The 18,230-nt window shown below is 45.1% G+C and overlaps 1 protein-coding gene and 2 long non-coding RNA genes across 12 annotated transcripts in view; 1 reads left to right on the forward strand and 2 right to left on the reverse strand.

Moving 5' to 3' along the window:
- Positions 1-18,230, reverse strand: part of LOC117203218 (uncharacterized) — a 360,640-nt gene that overhangs the window by 331,326 nt on the left and 11,084 nt on the right. The gene's annotated exons all lie outside the window — the stretch shown is intronic.
- The window catches only part of VGLL4 (vestigial like family member 4), a 270,472-nt gene that overhangs the window by 46,688 nt on the left and 205,554 nt on the right, over positions 1-18,230 (forward strand). For 2 of the 10 annotated variants that reach the window (XM_033437383.2, XM_004274843.3), the window contains one exon: positions 8,303-8,438. The exons of the other annotated variants lie outside the window; for them this stretch is intronic. In XM_033437383.2, the coding sequence (XP_033293274.1) occupies positions 8,303-8,379 (77 nt within the window). In that variant the 3' untranslated portion in view covers positions 8,380-8,438. Of the gene's footprint in view, positions 1-8,302; positions 8,439-18,230 lie in introns of those variants that run through there. 10 annotated transcript variants of the gene reach the window in all.
- LOC125965537 (uncharacterized) lies at positions 1,255-17,977 on the reverse strand. Its single transcript, XR_007479544.1, has 2 exons — positions 17,288-17,977; positions 1,255-2,734 (listed from the first exon to the last, which is right to left on the reverse strand). It is a non-coding gene; the product is annotated as an uncharacterized LOC125965537 (long non-coding RNA).

Raw genomic sequence — 18,230 nt, forward strand, 5'->3', positions numbered from 1 at the left:
GAAAAATTTATTGTATTCGCTCTTCCCATCTGTTTTCTCTCTTCTCTTTCTGGAACGCCTTTTATTCAAACATTGGACCTCCTAGACTGGTCCTTTGGTTTTCTTTCTTTCGTGTCCTCTTTGTCCTTTTTTTTTTTTTTTTTTTTTTTTTTTTTTTGCGGTACGCGGGCCTCTCACTGTTGTGGCCTCTCCCGTTGTGGAGCACAAGCTCCAGACGCACAGGCTCAGCGGCCATGGCTCACGGGCCCAGCCGCTCCGCGGCATGTGGGATCTTCCCGGACTGGAGCACAAACCCATGTCCCCTGCATCGGCAGGCAGACTCTCAAGCACTGCGCCACCAGGGAAGCCCGATCTCTTTGTCCTTTTGCTTTGCTTTCTCCACTTGAGTTTCCATTGAGTTGTTTTATTTTTGTTATTTTAATTTCTAGGAGCTCTTCTCTTTTTTTGTTCTCTGAATATTCCTTCTTTTTTAAATTTAAAACATCCTGTTCTTGTGTTATGGGCTTAAACATTGGAATATATCTTTGGATATTGCCAAGTTGCCAAAGTGGTTTATCATTTTATCATCCCACTAGGGGTAAACGAAAGTTCTTGTTTCTCCCCATTCTTTCCAACACTTGGTATTGTCTGATGACGGACTTTTCCAGTTCAGTGTCTCTTTATGCAGCTGTCTACTGAGCATCCCTTATGTGCTCGCCACGCAGGATACAGGGTGAACCCTGTACCATCCTGCCTTCAGAGGCTTCATCATCTAGAAGGGGAGACGGACACATAAATAGAAGTTTGCATTACTAGGGATAAATGGCACAGAGGGAACCTGAAGAAGGGAGTGGTCTTTCAGCCTGATTCTGATCCCTGGCCTGAGATTGCCAGGGAGCTGCACGATCACACCTCTTAAGGCCTCGCTTCGGTTGCCTGGGGACACAGCCAAATGTTGCCCTCCTGAATCTTTGGAAAGATTCAGCCCGTCCACAAAGGTTTAGTAGCACGTGCGCCAAACCTACTCAGCTGAAGATTGTTCTGCCACTCAGGGGTGCATAGCTTTGCATTTCCAATTAAGACATTTATTTAATCTGTTTTCTTGCTGAGTTCTCCTGGCAAGGCTGAAGATGAGGTACTTTTGTTTGCTTGGGTGGCTCAGGCTATTAATCTGTGTTTTGCATGATTGCAACTCCCTTACCATAATCCTTGGGTGAGGCTGGATGCTTTGGGTTTTTTTATTTTTGGCTTCCTGTGCTATAAGCAACTACTAGATTTATTGATTTTTTTTTTTTTTTAGTTGTGATAATGGTGGTGTTACGGGGTTAAAAAATCATTTTCTTGTGGAAATACATACTAACATATTTACAGATGAAATGACAGAATGTCTGAGAATTGCTTCAAAAGAAAACATGTTGGAGGGAAGTGGGTAAGGGTGGGGATGACTCGAGATTGGCTATGAGTTGATACATTGTTGAAGCTGGTGAACATACATGGGAACATAATATGCCATTCTTTTATAAGCTTGAATTCATCTCTAATAAAAGGTTTTTAAAAATCCACCCTCATCATCTCTATTTTTTTTTTTTTTTGGCTGCATTGGGTCTTTGTTGCTGTGCACGGGCTTTCTCTAATTGTGGCGAGCAGGGGCTACTCTTCGTTGCAGTGCGCGGGCTTCTCAATGCGGTGGCTTCTCCTGTTGCAGAGCACGGGCTCTAGGCATGCGGGCTTCAGTAGTTGTGGCGTGTGGGCTCAGTAGTTGTGGTGCACGGGCTTCCTTGCTCCACGGCACGTGGAATCTTCCTGGACCAGGGCTCAAACCCATGTCCCCTGCATTGGCAGGCAGATTCTTAACCACTGTACCACCAGGGAAGTTCCATCCACCGTCATCATCTCTTGACACGTCAACCTGAAATGGATCTTTGGTCCTCTTTCCTCTTGTTCTTCCTGGTTGCCAGCAGAGGGCAGTGGGTATCATCTCATGGAACCCGCAGCCCAGATTTCCTTGTGGCGGTGGAGTGCCCAGTGCTGCCTCCTCTGAATGCTCACTAATTTTCTCCCTTCCCCTCTAAAGATGTCTCATTGGATTGTGGAACCAGAGGGACAGAATGTCTGCAGCCTGCTCTGAGGTTGCAGGAATTGTGGAAGGTGATGCACGTTCCTTCAGATTTCGCTGGGTTTGCTTACCCTGTGCCCTGGCTTCTCTGGTTTCTGGTGGTTGAGGGCTGTGATGCAGGTGGCCCAGGCCAAGGGCAGGGGTCTGTGAGCCTCAGAGATTAGGGTTCGAACTCCAGCTTAACTACTGTGACTTGGGTAAGTTACCTAATTTTTCTTAGTTTTAATTTCATAGGGATAATTATGCCTGCCTCACTGGGTTACGAAAATTACATCTTAAGACATATAAGAGCACCAGCACTGTGCCTGGTCTTTCCTCTTTGGTATCATTACCTAAAAGCTTCCTGCCGTCTCTTTAGAACATGCCTCCTTGCATTTTCCTATTCAACTAGCAGTAGCCCCGTCACTAGGTCTCCAGCTGGAGTAAACTAGCAACCGTAGGCCCTGAGTGGCTGGTTTACTCTTTCTCTGTCCTCTAACTTCACAGCGTCAGAACCTCTCTCTCCTGTGTGCTGCTCTTCGGAAGTCCTCTGGATGTGGCCATAATTGCTGTTGTTCTGCCTGGCTTGTGCTGGGTGCATCTTCCTGAAATCTCCCAAGTTCTGCCTCTGGTCAGGTTTTCAGCCAGCTGATGTATCACCTGCAGAGTGAGAAAATCCCAGGTTATTTGGTTGCACTTTCCCTCCTTTGTAGCCCTTATCACTCCTCCCCTCTGCAACCAGCCACTCGTATTGGGGGTAAAAAGGAAGGGTCTCCTTAGCTAGTGAATAACCTTTATATTCAAATATTGTTAAATTCAGAGAGAGCGAAGCTAAGATGGTGATAAGAAGGCCTTGGCTCAGAGTTGTAGTTCACGTGTTCGCTCTGTAACCTTGGTGTGTTAACAGCCCTTCTTCCTTGAAATGGAGGGGATACTAATACCCAACTCGTGGCATGTTGTGAGAGTGTCCAGTATGTACCCAGTACCTAGCAGGTGCTTTATAAACTTGAGTGAGTCTAGATCTAAGTATCAGTCTCTTCCTGGAAGAGATGGAAGCCAGGCTCTATGTCAGCCCAAAGGGTTGCCCTTTCTAATGAACTGTGTTGGGTGACACAGCAGGTGTCCTCATGTGGTCTGACACTCTGTCTGTGTTAGTTCCCTGAAATTCCCCTACCATCAGATATACCCATGTTCCAAGGTGAGTACAGAACTACTTCCAAAACCAAACACTGTTTTTCCCTTTAGCCTGGGAGTCGGTTACTGGCAAGATAATACTGACTTCTTAGACTGTGCTGTTAATGGAGCAGCCGGTTTTTATCCGGGTCTCGGGGCAGCAGCTGCAGCCAGGCAGCTCGGGAGAGCAGGAGACTGTTTAGCCTCCTGGTCCTTGCCTGCGCCGCCCTGCAGGGCAGCAGCACACCGCATCACGGCTCAGCCCGGCCAAGGAAACATCACGTTCTGATCAGCCACAGCTGTTTATGTGTCTAACCTGAATGAGTAGAGAGGAGTGGAACTCTTTGCATCTTTGCGGGACGGCGGCGGGGAGCTTGGGGAGAAATGGGTCAGGGGCTGAGCAGTTAGACTGAGAAGCAAGCAGGAGCCAGACAGGGGAAGGCCTGTAAAAGCCTGAAGGGGAATCCAGAGTTTCACTGAGGGGAGAGGGAAGCCGCTGAAGGATTGTCGAAAGACTGCTGTAGCGAGAGGATAGAGAGCAGCTTGGAGGGAGGTGACGCTGTTGCTTGGGAAACTGATCGACTGCGGCTGCAGCCCGCCAGGTGAGGAGGCCTGGCCGCCCTGACTCAGGGTTTTGCAGGAGAGGCAGAGGAGAGATGCAGGCAGTACTTGGAAGACGCATCCCCAGGTCTTGGTGATGGGAGGGATTTGGGCAGTGAAGCAGAGAGGAGTCAGAGAAGCTCCCAGGTTTCTGGCCTGGGGAGCGGAGGCGGAGGTGCCTTTCCTGGGGTGAGGGAACGTGGGGGAGGATGACAAGTTTAATCTTTGAAATATTGCTTTATTTTCCCCCACCTGACTTTCTGGTCAATCAGAATTCACTTTGGAGTCAAATACCTATTTACCTCTGTAGCTTCAAAAGATTCAACTTAAACAAGACAGGTTTAGTCTTGTTCCTAAAAAGATTCCAGCATGCCTCGGCCGGTCCTTACCAGCCCTTTCCTGAAAGTGATAGAATGTATCATTGATTATCTTCTCCTTCTCATCTCTTATAACTGAAACATTTTATCCCCATTTTTTGGTACCTACATGTTTCAATAAGAAGAACACATGATAATAAAGATTTTTCTGGTGATGTATTTATCACTTAAACCTGAAAGTTTTAAAAATAAAACTGCCTCAGAAAAGATTTTCTTTGTAGATATAGCTAACTGTGGTTGGAAATTAATTGGAAGAATGTTTGGGGCTCGCTGATTTTCTCTCCTAAATATCTGAAATATAGGATTATGGGAAGGTAGAGACCTCTCACAACCTGGTCTCATCTCTGCCTCACATTGTTTCCTGGAGCATTTTGTCTGTCACTGGACCTATCAGTTTAAGGTCACGCAGGGAATTCATAGTATTACATATGTAGTGATTTTGCTGTAGGTAACATGAAACATACTGGAAATCAACAGAAGAAAAACCTTAGGAGCCATATATTAGAGTAGATTTCCGTTTGCTTCCAAAACAAAATCCTGACTTTGGTTACTAATCAGTGTTCATAACGACCAGCTTTAGGTAAATAAGGATCTGCCTAAACAGGATGTCGCTAAGGAGATGTTTGCACCTTTATCCGCTGGGGAAGGAGCAAAGTCAACAATGATGGTTCTTAGAGTAGAGCTTCTCTCTTAGCAGGCTGTCTTCCTTCAAGACGCATTCTAAATGCAGACTTCCTAAGTCACCACCGTCTTTAGAAAGGAAGCAGAAACCACACAAAAGCTCAGTGTCGGCCAAGTAGAAGTCTGTGGATTATAAACTCTGTGAGGACAGAGACCAGGGCTGTTGTTCATACCGGTGTCCCGAACAACTAGCTCCGTGTCCCGTATGTGTTGGTGCCCAAGAAATGCCTGTTCAGTGTATTTCAGTGACTGAATAAATGGAAGACTCTGAATTTTCTGGTAGTAGGGAAAGTCTCCATATACACAGAAAAGTACACAAATCATAAATTTGGTGAATTTTCACAAAGTGAACAGACTCGTGAACCCAGTACTCAGATGAAGAACTAGAATAGGGCCAGTTCCCCCAGAACCCCACTGTGCCCCAGTCACTGTCCAGTCACTGCTCCTCCCAGAGTACCTACTGTCCTGACCTCTAATGCCATGCTTCTGTTTTGCCCATTTTTGAACTTCATATAAATACGTACTCTCTCATGTCTTTCACTCCTTGTAACAGCAGTGAGATTCCTCGTGGTGTTGGGAGTAGTCCGTTTATTCTCATTGCAGCTCATCCATCATCTGACTAGAGCACAGTTCATCCCTTCTACTGTTGATGATCTCCCAGGTTGTTTCCAGTTTGGGGCTATTTCAAAGAGTCCTGCTATGCATGTTTTGGTACCTGTCTTCGAGCGAGCGTAGGTATGCATTTCTGTTAGGTTTTTAGTTGCGGGTGGAATTACTGTATCATAAAGTGTGTGAATGTCCAGTTGTGGTAGATGCTACCTACCAAGTGTCTAGGTTACACTCCAAGCAGCAGAGTTCCTGCTGCAGTACCTCCGTGACCAGTGCTTGATAGTAGGTCTTTTTCTTTCTAGGCCCTCTGGTAGGTGAGTAGACGTATCATATTGGAGTTTTAACTTGCACTTTCCTGATGACCGATAAAGTTGAGCGTTTGTTCACATGCTTACATGGTCGGAGATCCTCTTTTGTGAAGTACCTATTCTACTTTTGCTCATTTTTCTTTTGAATTGTCTGCCTTTTTTTTTTTTTTTTTACACTGAAATCTCTGTATAGTGTGGATACAGGTCCTTCGTTGGACAAGTGGAATGCAAAAGTCCCCCACTCTAGGGCTTGTCGTCTCGCTGTCTTAATGGTGTCTTTTGATGAAAAGTGCTTAATCTTACTTAGTCCAGTTTATCAGTTTTGTCCTGTAAGGTTAGCAGCTTTTTGTGTCCTGTTTAGGAAATATTGCCTACTCCAAGTTCATGAAGTTTTGTCCTCCACCTTTGTTGCAACTAGAGTATTAAGACAGGATCCTTCCTTCTAATCTCTTGGTTCTTAACCTTTTGAAAATCCTGGCTCCCAGTGAGACTCTGACTAAAACTCTGGGCCCTCTGCACAGACATGCACACGTGCGCACACTCAGCAAACCTCCCTGCAGCTTCAGGGAGTTCTCAGACTGAGGCCTGTCTGTTGGCCCCTCGTTGGAGAACCCGTAACCTAGTCCAACCTGTCAGTTTGCAGATGAGGATGTCGATGCCCAGAGACGGGGAGTCTCCTTGTCCCCAGCGGGGACTAACATTCCGCTCTCCTGACTCCCATTCCAGTGCCCTTGCCAGATCCGTCCCCTGCTGCAGCCGTCCTGAGAACATGTCTCTGGCAGAGCTGCCGAAGGGAGAGACTTCTTAATTAAGGGAGGTTTCTATCCACTAGCAGCAAAAAATGGCTCCACAATGCCGCTCGTGGACTGTGGTGTATTTACCGTAAATGTTAAGCTCCCCAGAGTCTGTGAGGAAGGTTTGTGAAGCTGAGCTGGGACTCATTATGGTCGATGCCTCTTCCTCTCGCTGTGACTCAGTGCCCTGGAGTTGCCGCGTTGACCCTTACTGTGTGCAGCTACCTTGGTGTCTTGATCGGTTCTGCCTGGAATTTTAAAAAGCACCTTACGTAATAAGATTCCAGTCCCAGTGCTCGAGTGGGTGAGGTTTACCAGAGTGGTTGCTCCAGGGAGAAAATTAAAACGGGTGGAGGCAGGAAAAGGAGCTCTGAGTTTCTTGACGAGTCTCGGTTTGCAGGAGTCAGTTAGTGGACAAGCGAGGCCACAGCTTCTAGAAGCATTCACTAATGACTTTATCGGTGCCCTGCCTTTTTACCTGCCGCTGCCTGCAGTGGCGTCGTAAAAGGTCCTCAGTGCATGAGGCGACCTACAGGTAACATGATCAGGTATTTTTGAGAGCGCTTACACGCCAGTGCTCAGAGCCTCCGGAACTAGTCCTGTTATACCTTGTGAGCGGTGCCCACACTGCATGTCACACCTGCAGCGCAGACCACGGTCTGGATCCCAGGGTGAAAAAGACTGTTTGGATCTTTGGGCCACACCCTGAAACACAGACTGAATGATCTCATCCTCAGCACAAAGAAGGTCAAGCCCGTAACACCGTCTGCAAATGGGATCCTGTGAGTCCCGACAGACAGCAGCACCCCGCTTAGTCCATGCCGTCGGACTTCTTTCCCGTAAACTCCCCCGAGAGCCTCTCCTCTGGTTTCATCAGGCACTTGTGACTCAGTAGATGGGGTGCTGGAAGAGCAGGTGTCTGAACAAGGTGCATCTGTTCCATCACTGCAGGTGTTTACTGAGCACCTGCTGTGTGCCGGGTGCCGCACTAAGAGATGGGGAACCCGGGATGAATAGGACAAGGTCCCTGTCCTCAAGGAGCTCCTGGTGTAGGCAGAGGGACAGGAGAGCACTGTGCAGTGTGGTGAGTGCTGAGCTGGGCGTCAGCACAGGCACCGTGGGACCAGGAAGAACAGTGGCTGAATCGGCTGGGGAGCCCGGTGCTTCCAGGGGAAAAATCTGAACGGGATCGCGGCGTCTACCAGGCAGGGTGTGGTGGGAACGCCCTTCACCGCGGGCAAACTGGCGTCACACGCAGGGACATGGCAGCAGTGCGCTGGGGGTGGTTGGGAGGCATCGGGGGCTAGAAAGGGGGCCAAGGACGCTCACTTACATACAGCGTCTTGTCTTTGCCTTCCTTTCTCCTCCTTTTTCAAAGAGCTGCTAAATTCAGAGGTTGCAGCATGCTCCTATCTGAAATGACTCCCTTACCCCAGAAGCTTGGGTGCCTTTGGCATCCGTATCACTGCTTCAGCAGATGCGGAAATCACTCTTTTCCCTCCCGTTGATCACGATGGCCCCCAGGGTCTCCTGGACCCTGTCAGGCCCCCAGGCTCTCCTGGAACGCCAGTCAGCCCATCGCTGTTCTACTCCAAAGATGAGTCTGATCCGAATACCACAGGACCTCCACTGAGCATCCACTCAGTAAGCCTCAGTGTTCTTACTCTCTCTTCTTTTCTCTTTTAGGCCTGAAGAAATCAGTGATTTATAGTTCTCTAAAACTGCGTAAAATGTGGAAAGGATGGCTGAGAAAAACATCCTGATTTTGCTTGCTTTTATCTATGTTATGTGTAGCTGAATAAAATGATCCTTTTTGACAGAACAGCGTCTGTTACTCTGACCTATTTGGTTGAATTTGAAGAGGTCTTGGTTTGCATGATACTGTACTGGATTTTGGAAATGTATGCGTCAGACCTTTATCCGGGGGGGAACCAATACCTTTGAGGACTCAGCATGAGAAGAGTCCTCGTTACACACAGCACCATCTGGGCCCTGCTTTCCTGAGAGCTTCGGCTGTGGTCTGTTTGGCAACAAGGGTCGGAGGTCTAAGTGGCGGTGCACGCGCTGTGGACCGGCAGCCCCGTGCTAGGGCAGGAGCTTTGGCTCTGTCTGCCTCGGCTCCATCCACTCACTCGGTTTTCTCCAGTGAGAGCTCCAGGCAGCATCTTCCTGGATCTGGGTGTTTAACATTTCTCCTTGTTCTCCATGAGGGTGTGTGGCAGTGACTCAAGTGAGGAACCTGCAACAGACGGGTGCAGAGCTTTCCCATGTAACAGGAGCGTTTGGGGAGCAGGAAACGACAAAGGACTCATCAGCTCAAAGAACTGGAAAGTCAGAGGTTGGTGGGCTTCAGAGTTGGATTGATTTAGGGGGTTAACAGACCAATTTCTGTCCTTTCTCCATCCTTTGCCACATTGACATCACACTAAGGCCAGCTCTCCTCTTAACTCTGAGACCCCTGACAACAGCCTCAAGAGCTGTGTGCACCCCCATCTGCATCTGGGGAGACAGGGGGAGTTCCTTTCAGAAGCCCTCTTAGAAAAGCAACAGAACTGCAGCAGTTCCCAGCAAGCCTCTGTCTGGATTCCTGGGCCCTAATGGGTAACTTGCCCATCACTGCACCAGGAATGGCCAGGGGGAACCAGGCCAAGGAGCTTGGACCTGAGCCTGCCTCCCCTCCAGCTCATGGGCTGCAGGATGAGCTGACAGATGGATGGAAATGGGGGGATGGGGGGGAGGCAGCGTCTGTTCCCTCGCCTGGCACATCGTCTCTTCAGTCCAAGCTCAGGTTTTGTCTTTCTTTTCTCAGATTGTCTCTACCTCACCCTGTTTCCATTGCCCAGTGCTCTAGTGCAGACCCTTAGGTTCTTTTGAAAATTTGAACAATAGTTTTCTACTAATTTTTTCTACCTTTGGGTTCAGCTCATTCCAACCCAAAAGAGCTCAGGCTTAAGATATGACCAAACTGGGTTGAATCTTCGCTCCACTGCTGACTAGCTTTGTGACTTTGGGCAAGTTATTTAGTGTCTCTGAAGAGTTTTACCATCTCTGAAAAGGGAATAACAGTACAGACCTCCTTGGGCTGTAGTGAAGGTCCTGCAAGCCAAGGGTCCTATGTACTAGGACACTGCCTGGTAGCATTCAGTAAATGTCACTTCTGTCATTACTTTCTATTATTGTTTTTGTGACTGTTTTCTTCTGCAAGTATTTTTGTTTTATTGGGTCAGGTTCTTCCTCAAGAAGCTAAAATGATTCCCCACTGCTTATGGGATAAAATAAGTATTTCTCATCAGCCTTGGTCAGTTTGGGCTGCCATGACAGATACCACACATTGGTTGGCTTATAAACAGCAGAAATTGATTTTTCACAGTTCTGGGGCCTGGAAGTCTGAGACCAGGGTTGCTGATATGGTCGGTTTCTGGTGAGAGCTTCTTCCTAGTTGCAGAGGCCTGTTTTCCCAGTGTCTTCTCTCACAGTGGAGCCAGCAGACCCAAAGCAAGGTCTCATGTTTCTTCTTATAAGGATACTAATCCCATTCATGAGGGTTCCACCCTCATGACCATGTTACCTGCCAAAGGCCCCACCTCTGAACATCATCACATTGGGGGTGGGGGTGGTGAGAGAATTCTGAGGGAACACAAACATTCAATCCATAACAAGATTATTCAAGACCTATAAGCTACAAAGTTGGTTCAAGATGGTGGAGTAGAAGAACGTGTGCTCACTCCCTCTTGCGAGAGCACTGGAATCACAACTAACTGCTGAACAGTCATCTATAGGAAGACACTGGAACTCACCAAAAAAGATACCCCACACGCAAAGACAAAGGAGAACCGCAGTGAGACGGTAGGAGGGGTGCAATCACAATAAAATCAAATCCCATAACCGCTGGGTGGGTGACTCACAGACTGGAGAACACTTATACCACAGAAGTCCACCCACTGGAGTGAAGGTTCTGAGCCCCACGTCAGACTCCCCAACCTGGGGATCTGGCGACAGGAGGAGGAATTCCCAGAGAATCAGACTGCGACGGCTAGCGGGATTTGATTGCAGGATTTCAGCAGGACTGGGGGAAACAGAGACTCCACTCTTGGAGGGCACACACAAAGTAGTGTGTGCATCGGGACCCAGGGGAAGGAGCAGTGACACCATAGGAGTCTGAACCAACCTACCAGCTACTGTTGGAGGGTCTCCTGCAGAGGCCGGGGGTGGCTGTGGCTCACCATGGGGACAAGGACACTGGCAGCAGAAGCTCTGGGAAGTACTCATTGGCGTGAGCCCTGCCGGACCTGAGTCTGCCATTAACCCCACCAAAGAGCCTGTAGCCTCCAGTGCTGAGTCACCTCAGGCCAAACAACCAACAGGGAGGGAATGCAGCCCCACCCATCAGCAGACAAGTGGATTAAAGTTTTACTGAACTCTGGCCACCACCAGTCCCTCCCATCAGGAAGCTTGCACAAGCCTCTTAGATAGCCTCATCCACCAGAGGGCAGATCACAAAAGCAAGAAGACCCAGAATCCTGCAGCCTGTGGAACAAAAACCACATTCACAGAAAGACAGACGAAATGAAAAGGCGGAGGACTATGTACCAGATGAAGGAACAAGATAAAACCCCAGAGAAACAACTAAATGAAGTGGAGCTAGGAAACCTTCCAGAAAAAGAATTCAGAATAATGATAGTGAAGATGATCCAGGACCTTGGAAAAAGAATGGAGGCAAAGATTGAGAAGATGCAAGAAATGTTTAACAAAGACCTGGAAGAATTACAGAACAAACACCTAGAAGAATTAAAGAACAAACAAACAGAGATAAACAATACAATAACTGAAATGAAAAATACACTAGAAGGGATCAATAGCAGAATAACTGAGGCAGAAGAACAGATAAGTGACTTGGAAGACAGAATGGTGGAATTCACTGCCACGGAACAGAATAAAGAAAAAAGAATGAAAAGAAATGAAGACAACCTAAGAGACCTCGGGGACAGCATTTAACGCACCAACATTCGCATTATTGGGGTCCCAGAAGGAGAAGAGAGAGAGAAAGGACCTGAGAAAATATTTGAAGAGATTATAATCAAAAACTTCCCTAACATGGGAAAGGAAATAGCCACCCAAGTCCAGGAAATGCAGAGAGTCCCTGGCAGGATAAACCCAAGGAGAAACACGCCAAGACACATAGTAATCAAATTGACAAAGAAAAATTATTAAAAGCAACAAGGGAAAAATGACAGATAACATACATGGGAACTCCCATAAGGTTAACAGCTGATTTCTCAGCAGAAACTCTACAAGCCAGAAGGGAGTGGCATGATATATTTAAAGTGATGAAAGGGAAGAACTTAGAACCAAGATTACTGTACCTGGCAAGGATATCATTCAGATTTGATGGAGAAGTCAAAAGCTTTACAGATAAGCAAAAGCTAAGAGAATTCAGCACCACCAAACCAGCTGTACAACAAATGCTAAAGGAACCTCTCTAAGTGGGAAACAGAAGAGAAAAAAAGGACCTACACAAACAAACTCAAAACAATTAGAAAATGGTAATAAGAACATACATATCAATAATTACCTTAAACGTGAATGGATTAAATCCTCCAACTAAAAGACACAGGCTCACTGAATGGATACAAAAACAATACCCATATATATGCTGTCTACAAGAGACCCATTTCAGACCTAGGGATACATACAGACTGAAAGTGAGTGGATGGAAAAAGATATTCCATGCAATGGAAATCAAAAGAAAGCTGGAGTAGCAATACTCCTGTCAGATAAAATAGATGTTAAAATAAAGAATGTTACAAGAGACAAGGAAGAACACTACATAATGATCAAGGGATCAATCCAAGAAGAAGATATAACAATTATAAATATATATGCACGCAACATAGGAAAACCTCAATACATAAGGCAAATGCCAACAGCTATAAAAGAAGAAATCGACAGTAACACAATAATAGTGGGGGACTTTAACACCTCACTTACACCAATGGACAGATGATCCAGACAGAAAATAAATAAGGAAACCCAAGCTTTAAATGACACAATAGACCAGAGAGATTTAATTGATATTTATAGGACATTCCATCCAAAAACAGCAGATTACACTTCCTTCTCAAGTGCACACGGAACACTCTCCAGGATAGATCACATCTTGGGTCACAAATCAAGCCTCGGTAAATTTAAGAAAATTGAATTCATATCAAGAATCTTTTCTGACCACAATGCTATGAGATAAGAAATAAATTACAGGGGAAAAAATGTAATAACACAAATACATGGAGGCTAAACAATATACTACTGAATAACCAAGAGATCACTGAAGAAATCAAAGAGGAAATCAAAAAATACCTCAAGACAAATGACAACGAAAACATGATGATCCAAAACCTGTGGGATGCAGCAAAAGCAGTTCTAAGAGGGAAGTTTATAGCATTACAGTGCTACCTCAAGAAAAAGAAAAATCTCAAATAAACAATCTAACCTTACACCTAAAGGAACTAGAGAAAGAAGAACAAACAAAACCCAAAGTTAGTAGAAGAAAGAAATCATAAAGATCAGAGCAGAAATAAATGAAATAGAAACAAAACAATAGCAAAGATCAATAAAACTAAAAGCTGGTTCTTTGAGAAGATATACAAAACTGATAAACCTTTAGCCAGACTCATCAAGTGAAAAGAGAGAGAGGACTCAAATCAATAAAATTAGAAATGAAAAAGGAGAAGTTACAATGGACACCAGAGAAATAGAAAGCCTCCTAAGAGACTACTACAAACAACTCTATGCAAATAAAATGGGCAACCTGAAAGAAATGGACAAATTATTAGAAAGGTATAACCTTCCAAGACTGAACCAGGAAGAAACAGAAAATCTGAACAGACCAGTCACAAGTAATGAAATTGAAACTGTGATTAAAAATCTTCCAAGAAAAAAAAGTCCAGGACCAGATGGCTTCACAGGTGAATTCTATCAAACATTTACAGAAGAGCTAACACCAATCCTTCTCAAACTCTTCCAAAAAATTGCAGAGGAAGGAACACTCCCAAACTCCTTCTACAAGGCCACCATCACCCTGATACCAAAATCAGACAAAGGTACTACAAAAAAAATTACAGACCGATATCACTGATGAATACAGATGCAAAAATCCTCAACAAAATACTAGCTAACAGAATCCAACAACACATTAAAAGGATCATACACCATGATCAAGTGGGATTTATCCCAGGGATGCAAGGATTCTTCAATATACGCAGATCAGTCAACGGATACGCCATACTAACAATTTGAAGAATAAAAACCATATGATCATCTCAATAGATGCAGAAAAAGCTTTTGAGAAAATTTAACACCCATTTATGATAAAAACTCTCCGGAAAGTGGGCACAGAGGGAACCTACCTCAACATAATAAAGGCCATATATGACAAACCCACAGCAAACATCATTCTGAATGGTGAAAAACTGAAAGCATTTGCTCTAAGATCAGGAACAAGACAAGGATGTCCACTCTCACCACTCTTATTCTACATAGTTTTGGAAGTCCTAGCCAGCGGCAATCAGAGTTTAAAAAGAAATAAAAGGAATACAAATGGGAAAAGAAGAAGTAAAACTGTCACTGTTTGCAGATGACATGAGACTATACATAGAGAATCCTAAAGATACCACCAGAAAACTACTAGAGCTAATCAGTGAATTTGGTAAAGTTGCAGGATACAAAATTAATGCACAGAAATCTCTTGCATTCCTAGGGACTTCCCTGGAAGTGGCGCAGTGGTTAAGAATCCGCCTGCCAATGCAGGGGACATGGGTTCGATCCCTGGTCCGGGAAGATCCCACATGCCACGGAGCAACTAAGCCCGTGTGCCACAACTACTGAGCCTGCATTCTAGAGCCTGAGTGCCACAACTACTGAGCCTGCGTTCTAGAGCCCGCGTGCCACAGCTACTGAAGCCTGCACACCTAGAGCCTGTGCTCCGCAACAAGCTAAGCCACCGCAATGAGAAGCACACGCACCACAACAAAGAGTAGCCCCACTCGCCACAACTAGAGAAAGCCTGCACACAGCAACGAAGATCCAACACAGCCAAAACTAAATAAATAAATTTATTTAAAAAAAAGAAATAGGGCTTCCCTGGTGGCGCAGTGGTTGGGAGTCCGCCTGCCGATGCAGGGGACATGGGTTCGTGCCCCAGTCCGGGAAGATCTCACATGCCGCAGAGCAGCTAGGCCCGTGAGCCATGGCCGCTGAGCCTGCGCGTCCGGAGCCTGTGCTCCGCAACAGGAGAGGCCACAGCGGTGAGAGGCCCGTGTACCGCAAAAAAAAAAAAAAAAGAAAATAAAAGAAAAATAAATAAATAAAAGAAATAAAATAAATCTCTTGCATTCCTATACACTAACAATGAAAGATCAGAAAGAGAAATTAAGGAAACAATCCCATTCACCATTGCAACAAAAAGAATAAAATATCCAGGAATAAACCTACCTAAGGAGGTACTGTACTCAGAAAACTGTAAGACACTTATGAAAGAAATCAAAGATGGCACAAACAGATGGAGAGATATACCATGTTCTTGGATTGGAAGAATCAATATTTTGAAAATGACTGTACTCCCCAAAGCAATCTACAGATTCAATGCAATCCCTATCAAATTACCAATGGCGTTTTTTTACAGAAGTAGAACAAAAAATCTTAAAATTTGTATGGAGACACAAAAGACCCCAAATAGCCATAGCAGTCTTGAGGGAAAAAAATGAAGCTGGAGGAATCAGACTCCCTGACTTCAGACTATACTACAAAGCTACAGTAATCAAGACAATATGGTACTGGCACAAAAACAGAAATATAGATCAATGGAACAGGACAGAAAGGCCAGAGATGAACCCCCACACCTATGGTCAACTAATATATGACAAAGGAAGCAAGGATATACAATGGAGAAAAGACAGTGTGTTCAATAAGTGGTGCTGGGAAAACTGGACAACTACATGTAAAAGAATGAAATTAGAACACTCCCTAACAGCATACACAAAAATAAACTCAAAATGGATTGAAGACCTAAATGTAAGACCGGACAGTATAAAACTCTTAGAGGAAAACATAGGAAGAACAGTTTGACATAAATCACAGCAAGATCTTTTTTGACCCACCTCCTAGAGTAATGGAAATAAAGTCAAAAATAAACAAATGGGAACTAATGAAACTTAAAAGCTTCTGCACAGCAAAGGAAACTATAAACAAGACAAAAAGACAACCCTCAGAATGGGAGAAGATATTTGCAAACAAATCAACAGACAAAGGATTAATCTCCAAAATATATAAACAGCTCATGCAGCTCAATATTAAAAAAACAACCCAATCCAAAAATGGTCAGAAGATCTAAATAGACATTTCTCCAAAGAAGACATACAGATGGCCAAGAGGCACATGAAAACTGCTCAACATCACTAATTATTAGAGAAATGCAAATCAAAACTACGAGGTATCACCTCACACCAGTTAGAATGGGCATCATCAGAAAATGTACAAACAGCAAATGCTGGAGAGGGTGTGGAGAAAAGGGAACCCTCTTGCGCTGTTGGTGGGAATGTAAATTGATACAGCCACTATGGAGAACAGTATGGAGGTTCCTTAAAAAACTAAAAATAAAATTACTATATGACCCAGCAATCCCACTACTGGCCATATACCCAGAGCAAACCATAAGTCAAAAAGACACATGCACCCCAATGTTCATTGCAGCACTATTTACAATAGCCAGGTCATGGAAGCAACCTAAATACCCATCAACATACGAATGGATAAAGAAGATGTGGTACATATATACAGTGGAAAAATACCAGCCATAAAAAGGAATGAAATTGTGTCATTTGTAGAGACGTGGCTGGACCTAGAGACTGTCATACAGAGTGAAGTAAGTTAGAAAGAGAAAAACAAATATCGTATATTAATGCATACATGTGGAATCTAGAAAAATGGTACAGATGAACTGGTTTGCAAGGCAGTAACAGAGGTACAGATGTAGAGAACAAACGTATGGACACTAAGGGGGGAAAGCAGGGGTGCGGGCCTGGGGGGAGTGGGATGAATTTGGAGTTTGGGATTGACACATATACAGTAATATGTATAAAATAGATAACTAATAAGAACCTGCTGTATTAAAAAATAATAAAATAAAATTTTTTTCAGAAGCCCTATAAGCTGGCTTTATTTTAACTTTAACTTGTCCCCCCTGTATCTAATATAGCCTTTTATGTCCCCAACTAGTTTAGACAGTAAATACTCAGAAGAGCACAGAATATCAGTGTAATTTTCCAGTGTGGGGATACCTGAGGCCGCAAGAGAGAAAATGACAGCCGAGGGTCAGAATGCACATGAGCATCGTGGCTGAGGCTTGACGCAGGCCTGCAAACTCCCTGGTCTGGTGCCTTTTCCTACACACCCCGTAGCTTCATAATTGATGAATGCTTGAGTCTCTTGTGTTCCACTTTTCCTAGATGTATTCTTATCTTCCTTTTCCTCAATGCATTTTGAAGTATAGATATCTAAGTTGGGAGTCATCAAACAGGTATATAAGGATGAGGGCTGAGACTTCCTCTGAGGAAAAAGGAATTCTATGGCAGGAAGTAGCTCTTCTCGAACTCCAGGAGACCCAAAAAATAAACGTACTTGAGAGTCAGACTTCCTTCCAGCCGTGTTCTTGGGCAAGTTATTTAACCTTTCTGAGCTTCAGTTTCTGTGCTGTGAGGTAGGTACACTCATACCTCTCTGGCAGGGCTGGTATTAGAATTAAATGAGGAAACATATGTTCAGCACCTAGCATGGTTCTTGGCACATGGTAATAGTTCATGTTTCTACAAGTCACTCTACTATTCAATTCAGATGGTAAGTTTGGATAGCTAGGGATAGCCTGCATATATCTGTCAGGAAAAGAGAAACAGTCCTGGGTATATCAAACAGAGGGGATTTTATCAAGGGAATTAGTTACAAAAGGGAGAAGGAGGGAGGGATGACTCCCAAGGATCAGGAAGCAGCTAACATCCTGGGGCTGCAATCTCCAAGCTGACCTGCTTGCTGTGATCCAGAGATGCTGCCTGTGGTGGTTTCAAAATATGTTTGCAAATTCTTTGACCGTCTTCCCATCAGTAGGTGGACTCTTAATTCTCCTTCCCTGAATATGGGCTGGCCTCAGTGACTTGTTTCTAACAGGTAGAATGCAGCAGATGAGATAACCTGACTTACAAGATGAGATCCTAAAATGTGGCACACCTTCCCCTTGGCTCTCAGGACACTCGCTCTTAGAGCCCAGCCGCCATGTTGTAAGGAAGCCCAGGCCACACAGAGAGGACGTGTAACTGCTCTGGCCGACAGCACCAGCCGCCAGGCAAGTGAGTGAGTGACCGCGGCCAAGCATGAGACCCCAAGCCAGGACCACCAGCCAAACTCCCAGAACTCTGAGGGGGAATCACAAAATGATTATTGTTAGAAGTTGCTAAGTTTGGGGGAGGCTTGTTTTGCAGCATTGGATAATCGGCCCAATGCCCCTGCCACTGCGGGAGCTGCTAAAGCGGTCTCACCCCTGCCCAGAGGCCGCAGGGGACCACGAATATTG

Source organism: Orcinus orca, chromosome 10, assembly GCF_937001465.1.
Source record: "Orcinus orca chromosome 10, mOrcOrc1.1, whole genome shotgun sequence".
Lineage (NCBI taxonomy): Eukaryota > Metazoa > Chordata > Mammalia > Artiodactyla > Delphinidae > Orcinus > Orcinus orca.